The sequence below is a fragment of the Myotis lucifugus genome, unplaced genomic scaffold (assembly GCF_000147115.1).
Source record: "Myotis lucifugus unplaced genomic scaffold, Myoluc2.0 scaffold_1421, whole genome shotgun sequence".
NCBI lineage: Eukaryota > Metazoa > Chordata > Mammalia > Chiroptera > Vespertilionidae > Myotis > Myotis lucifugus.
Genome location: NW_005872469.1, coordinates 47830 through 54701, shown reverse-complemented (window position 1 = coordinate 54701; position 6872 = coordinate 47830). Strand labels below are relative to the sequence as shown.

The following is a 6872-nucleotide window of genomic DNA, read 5'->3' as shown; positions in this document are numbered from 1 at the left end:
TGCTCCTGGCCAGCCCCATGCGCCCCCCAGGGGAAGAAAGCGGAGGCCGGAGGCGGGAGCGGGAGCGAAGAGTCCGGATCTCTCGACGTCTTCGCGGGCCGTTTCCTCGGCTCTGGCCGCCGCCTGGGGGGGGGGCCTAGGACGGGCTCCAGCCGCGGGAGTGGTTCCCAGTGACCACAACTGGGGCCACCATTGATTCGGCGTCTGCCGGGGGCAAAGCCCGGCGCTAAGCAACCCGGACCGGCGTCCTTCCTTCTCACCTTGGCCGCAGCCCCGCGAGGTGAGTGCTGGCGCCGCCATGGACCGGGGTGGAAACTGAGGCCGGGGGCGAGGCAGCCCGACTGCGGGCGGAGAAGGTTGACCGGCCTCGTGGGCGCTCGCAGGTGTCGGCACGGACGGCTGTGGGAGCCCGGCGCTCCTCGGGGCCAGGGTCACTACCGGTCATCACGTGGGACGGCCGGCGTCCGCGGCTAGAACCGAAACCTCCTCAGCATGGTTTCCTTGGAGGGTGGCAAACTTTTGTTGCAAATAGAACAAGATCCTACCTGTCTAAATAGGTTTTCCTGTTCCGAGCATTTCGTATAAGGGGGGTCATGTACCACGTGGCCCGGGACTGGCCAGCTTAATGGTTTCAGGGCTCACCCAGGTGTGGGCCGTTCATTCCTTTTCATCGCCGACTAATACTCCGTTGTTGGATATACCACATTTTCTTGATCTGTTCATCAGTTGGCATTAGGTTTGTTTCCACTTTTCGGTTATTACGAATAAAGCTGCTATTTGCATGCCCTTACTAATTATTTTTTAAAAAATATATTTTTATGGAGGAAGGGAGAGAGAGGGCGAGAGAGAGAGAAACATCAATGATGACAGGGAATCATGGATCGGCTGCCTCTTGCACGCCCCCTGCTGGGGATCGAGCTCGCCACCCGGGCAGGTGTCCTGATTGGGAATCGAACCCGGGTCCGCCTACCTAGGGCCTCATTAATTTTTATAGCAGCATCTGTGACTTCACTGTGTGACTGTGGTCTAGTGTATTCACCCACGCAACTAGCTGTGGCCATCTAGGTGGTTTTCCGTGTCTTGCGATGACAGTGCTGCAGTGCCTATGTGCATATTACTCTCCCGTTGTTGGAGGTACATCTGCAGGGTGGGCTCTCGGAGTGGGACGGCTGGCATTTGGTTGAAAGACAGCGGCATTTGTCATTTTGTCCGGTTCCCCCTCCAGAGGGCTTGGACCCCGTTGCATTCCCCCCGACAGTGTGAGAAGGAGCCCGCAGCCTCCCCAGCAGAGGGCGCTGCTGTCCTACTTTCACCTCCGCCGGGTGATGGATGAGTGGGGTCCCAGTGCTGTTCAGAGTTTCATTTCTCTAGTCAGTGTGTTTGAACAGATCTTCCTGTGTTTGAGAGAGCCAGCTGCATGTCTTTTTTGGTGCATTGTTTGTATGTGGTTGAACGTGAACTCATTGACCCAGGAGGTCATGGTTGGATTCTGGTCAGGTCAGGGCAGGGCACGTGCCCAGGCTTCGAGCTTGGTGTCCAGTAGGGGGCGTGCAGGAGGCAGCCAGTCAATGATTCTCATCATGGATGTTTCTCTCCTCCCTTCTTCTCTCTGAAATTAATAAAATATATTTTTTAAAAATTGCGGTAAAGTATACTTTACTTGAAATGTGCCATTTTAACTATTTTTTAAGTGCACCGCTCCATGGTATTAAGTACCTCCACGCTGTCGTGCCGCCACCACCACCATCATCTCCTGAGCTTTTTTTATCTTCCCAAACAAAACTCTGTCTCCATTAAACACTGACTCCCCATCCTTCCTTCTCCCAGCCCTTGGCAGCCACCATTCTACTTTCTGTCGCTATGAATTTGCCTACCTCATATAAATGGATTAGTATAGTTTTGTCTTTTTGTGAATGGCTTATGTCACTTAATGCAAGTTTCATCCATGTTGTAGCATGTGTCGGAATATGTTTCCTTTTAAGGCTGAATAGTATTCCATATATATCACATTTTATTTATCCATTCATCTGTCAGTAGACACTTGGTTTGCTTTAACTTTTTGGCTATTGTGAATAATGCTGTGTCTCTAAGTTTTTAAGAGCTCTTCATATATTAGGAATAGCTCTTGGTCCTTGGTATATCTTGCAAATATTCTGCTGATTTATCAGTTGTCTTTTTCTGATTTTTAAAAATATTTAAGAAATTTTCAGTTTTATTGAGATATAATTGACATATAGCACTATGTAAGTTTAAGGCATACAGCATAGTGATTTGACTTATACTACTATATCTATTTATTTTATTTTTTAAAATATATTTTTACTGATTTCAGAGAGGAAGGGAGAGGGAGAGGGAGATAGAAACATCAGGATGAGAGAGAATCATGGTGGGCTGCCTCCTGCAAGTCCCACACTGGGGATCGAGCCTGCAACCTGGGCATGTGCCCTGACCAGGAATCGAATCATGACCTCCTGGTTCATAGGTTGATGCTCAACCACTGAGCCACGTCGGCCAGGGTCAGGCCCCTTGCTGGCTCTCGTCTGCCACCCTGTTCTCCCTGCGTGTGGTCCCTCCCTCGAGGTTAACACAGGTTCCCTCCACTCAACCTTTCAGGATCCCTGTGAATGAGTTGTTCTTCTCCACTCCTAGATGTTGCCTGTTTCTCTTTGCTTCAGTCAACTTTTGGAAAAAAAATTGTTGATAGATCCATTGCCTCTGCTGAGCAGTGAGGCCTGGGGGCAGGAGTTGGTCTCACTTCCTTGTTCTGGCACTTGGCGCCTTGCCTGGCAAGGGCACACGCTCAGGCTGGGGGGCCGAGGGGCTCCCTGTGTGGCAGCACACACAGCCGTTCCCAGGCGGTCGGCCACCAGCCTGAGTGCCCAGAGGCCCGTGGCTGTGGGGGCTGGTTCCCGGGGGGCCCCTGCATTGTGACATTCTAGGCTCTTCATGGGCCCCCTCTGTCCTTTGTCCTCTGTCCAGGAGACTGGTGGCTGGTGTGGCCTCCGCGGGTGATGGGAAGCAGTGCCGGGCGGCAGCTGAAGCTCCGAGCATGGTGAGGACAGTGCTGGCTGTTCTGCTGGAGGGGGGCGTTTTCCCGAGGGGGGTGTTTTCCTGAGGCTGTCCCTGCAGCCTTCCTCCCGCTGCGGTACATTCGAGGTGTGAATCTTGCCCTTCTGTTGAAGCGGCTTGGCTCGCAGGTTGCTAGAAAGGGCGAGTTGACCCATTTTGTTGGGACCTGTTATTCCAGTCCCTGGGTCTCCCTCTGTGTTGGGTCCTTGCTGGGTGTCCCCGGCTGTGTTCCCTTTGCAGTGGACAGTACCCAGGACACGCTCCCTGACAGACTGGTGTGGTCCCCAGCCACGTCCGGCCCTTCTGTTACTGAACTCAAAGGGCTCGCTGCTTGGGGTGCTCTGTTCAAGAGCGAGCAGCCTTGCCCCGCGGTGGTCTGACGGCTGCAGCAAGTACAGGGTACAGGACACGGGGTCCGCATCCAGAGCTCTCCCCAAGGGAGGCGGGGCCACTGCTCTGTGCACTGTTTGCTCAATTAATGACACATTCTTTGCCGTGGGCTGCATGTATGAGTTGAGTTCCTGTCAAGCTTGTTCAGTTTATAGCTGGTCTGCAAAATACTCCGCTGCATTTTAACCTTTAGCAAGAATAGCATTTAGTAAGAACGGCCTAGCGTAGCCCTTGACACTTTTGTCCTAGCCAACGCTTCTTTTTTAAAAATTTATGTTTATTGTTGAAAGTATTACAGACGTCCCTCTAATCTAACACTTTTTTTTTTTAACCAGATGATGGCTTATTCTTTGTTGTCCATATCCTGAGAGCCATAGCTGTCAAGGCAGAGTAGGTTATGGAACAGAGCTGTATGCATTGTGGGTTGTTGAAAAGACAAGTGACATCTCATCTTTCCTTGACCCTCCGTCTCTAGATTCGCATTGCGGCCTTAAACGCCAGCTCCACGGTTGAGGATGACCACGAAGGAAGCTTCAAGAGCCACAAAACGCAGACGAAGGAGGCGCAGGTGTGTAAGGCTCGGCCCTCCCCTGCAGGGGGACCTGGCTCGCACGCTGTGGTGGCCCCCGCTTTACACCGTTCAGATGTGCCCTTCATGGGACTCGAGGGGCCGAGATCCGGGAGGTGGGCGTGTTAGGGTTGCTTTCACGACAGAGGGCACAGCGGGCAGTTAACAGGGCCTCGCCTGCAGCCCCCGTTACATACATGTTGGCATAAAAAAGACAACCTTTGTCCTACGTGAAAACGTCTCCTGTCTTTGTCTGCAGGAAGCAGAGGCTTTTGCCTTGTATCACAAGGCCCTGGATCTGCAAAAACATGACCAGTTTGAGGAGTCCGCCAAGGCCTACCATGAGCTGCTGGAGGCGCGCCTGCTGCGGGAGGTGAGGTGCCAGCCGGCCCGAGCAGGCCCTGGAGCAGGCACCCTGGCTGCCCTCTGCCCTCCCCCTCTTGGCTGGGTGACCTTGGACACATTGTTTCTCCTCCCTGCCCCTCAGCTTCCCTGTAGCGTGTGTGCCTGTTGGGTGGCTGGGAGGGTTGGGTGAGTCCAGTGAGGCACGTGGATGGTGCTTGGTGCAAGGTTCAGAGCCCTGAAATGTCCGCGGTCACTGTTCTTAGTGTTCACAGCCGCTCTGTCGGGGAGGTGGGGGCGAGCAGAAAACAGTGAGTGAGGCTTGATTGTGAGCTTTTCAGTGTTTTTGATGGGACTCTTAAGAGTCAAGGGGTCTTCCTGAAGGTTCCTGGGGGCTTGCCTGTTCTCAACTTGAAGAAGGATGTGAGCACATGGCTGTCCCCAGACAAGGCTGGGGGTGGGCTCGCCCTGGAAACTGCTTGGTGCAGCCAGCGTCTGTGTGAGAAATGTTGTGCTCAAGTGCTGTGCTTAGAGCGATAGGTTTCTAATCTGGTTTCTCAGAAGCCATGTTCTCTGAGTTGTCAGAACTTTTCACGTAAAGCACGTGGACAATCTTGATGCTCTTTGGGCTCATTTCACTTTTGATATTTCAGGCAGGAATGATTGTCCTTACGTTACAGCGCTTCTCGGGACACTGACTTCAGAGTCAAGTAACTTGTCGTGGACCAGTGACAAGTCCCAGAGCCTGGAGCTCAGCCTCCCGACTCCTGTCCCCGTGCTCTTCCTGCTGTGGGACCTGTAGGCCGTGCGGGCGGCTGGCCGCCTGGCACCTCCTGCCTGGGAAACGCGAGGCCCTGCCTGCTGTCCCCGGTGGTCCCCTCACATGCTAGTCCCCCCTCTTCAAACCTGCTCTGGGGGCCCACTGGCTGGCTTACTGATGCCAGAAATGTGTCTGTCCAGACTTGAACCCTCAGGCCTGGCGGCAGCGGTGGGAGACTCCCCTGTGTCTCTTGGTGCCCAGGCTGCCCGCAGACCGCCTCGGGGTCGTCTGGCCTTTCTTCTCTGTGTGTCCAGCGCGAGGAGTCCTCTGAGAACATCCTCTCCAGGGGAGGATGGCCGCGGACTGGCCCAGGGTGTGGCAGAGGCCAGCCGGAAGCCAGGTGTCCTGCGCCTGCCCGCTGGGCTTTAGGGCCTCGTGTCACTGTGTTCCTGTTGGTTTTGTTCCCAGGCAGTCTCCTCTGGTGATGAGAAAGAAGGGTTGAAGCACCCGGGGCTGATGCTGAAATATTCCACGTATAAGAACCTAGCCCAGCTGGCCGCCCAGCGGGAGGACCTGGAGACGGCCATGGAGTTCTACTTGGAGGTGCGGCTTTGGCGGTGCCCGCCTCCCTGGGTGTTTTTGAAAGTTCTTGGTGGAGGGGGTGAGGTTGTGGTCTTATTGGCTGAAAAGAATTTATTTGTTAATCCTCACCTGAAGCTATTTGTCCATTGATTTTCAGAGAGAATGGAAGAGAGGGAAGGAGGGGAGGTTAAAGGGAGGGAGGAAGAGAGAGAGAGAAAGAGAGAGAGAGAGAGAGAGAATATGACAGAGACACATCAATTGGTCCCCTCCTGCACGTGCCACGACCAGGGCTGGGGATGAAGCCCGCAACCATGGTATGTGCCCTTGACTGGGATTGAACCTGGGACCCTTCAGTCTGCAGGCCAACGCTCTATCCACTGAGCCAAACCGGCTAGAGCGCTTATATTTTCTTTTAGTTTTACTTCTTTCACTTTCACTTCTGTCAAATATGTGAGAAATACAGATGTTGAGAGTGACAGAATATATGAGGAGTATGTTCCAGTGTGGCTCAGTGGTTGAGTGTCAACCCATGAACCAAGAGGTCACCAGTTGGATTCCTAGTCAGGGACATGCCCAGGTTACGGGTTGGATCCCTAGTAGGGGCCGTGCAGGAGGTGGTGGATCGATGATGTTCCCATGTCTCTCTCCCTCTCCCTTCCTCTCTCTCTAAAAATCAATAAAAACATATTTTTAAAAAAGAACATGTTCTGAATTCGGTAAATTGGTCCCTGTCGTTTCTATTTGCCATGTTCCTGGGTAGTTTGAGTGGCGAGGCCGGCGCTTGCCCCTCCCGTCACCACAGGCACCGGCTCGATGAGAGAGCTGACGAGAGTGTGCATCCCCTGCTTGTGCCGCCTCCAGGCTGTCATGCTGGACTCCACGGATGTCAACCTCTGGTATAAGATCGGACACGTGGCCCTGAGGCTCATCCGGGTGCCCCTGGCTCGCCATGCTTTTGAAGAGGGGCTGCGGTGCAACCCTGACCATTGGCCCTGCCTGGACAACCTCATCACTGTCCTGTACACCCTCAGTGACTATACGAGTGAGTCGGGCTGTGACACTTTCTCCCAGGCGCTGTGTTTTGGGGACAGCGGAGGGAGGGTGGCTTGGGTGAGAGGAAGCCCAGGTTAACACTGCAGGTCTTTTTGCCTGACTGTCGGG

General features: G+C 53.8%; 1 protein-coding gene across 1 annotated transcript in view; it reads left to right on the top strand.

Moving 5' to 3' along the window:
• Positions 1 to 128: 128 nt before the first annotated feature.
• The window catches only part of CABIN1 (calcineurin binding protein 1), a gene marked incomplete at its 3' end in the record, with an annotated part of 49750 nt that continues 43006 nt past the window's right edge, over positions 129 to 6872 (top strand). The window contains exons 1-6 of the mRNA XM_023748467.1: positions 129 to 280; positions 2980 to 3052; positions 3935 to 4027; positions 4287 to 4400; positions 5598 to 5732; positions 6573 to 6837. Of these exons, the coding sequence (XP_023604235.1) occupies positions 3050 to 3052; positions 3935 to 4027; positions 4287 to 4400; positions 5598 to 5732; positions 6573 to 6837 (610 nt within the window). The remainder of the gene's footprint in view (positions 281 to 2979; positions 3053 to 3934; positions 4028 to 4286; positions 4401 to 5597; positions 5733 to 6572; positions 6838 to 6872) is intronic.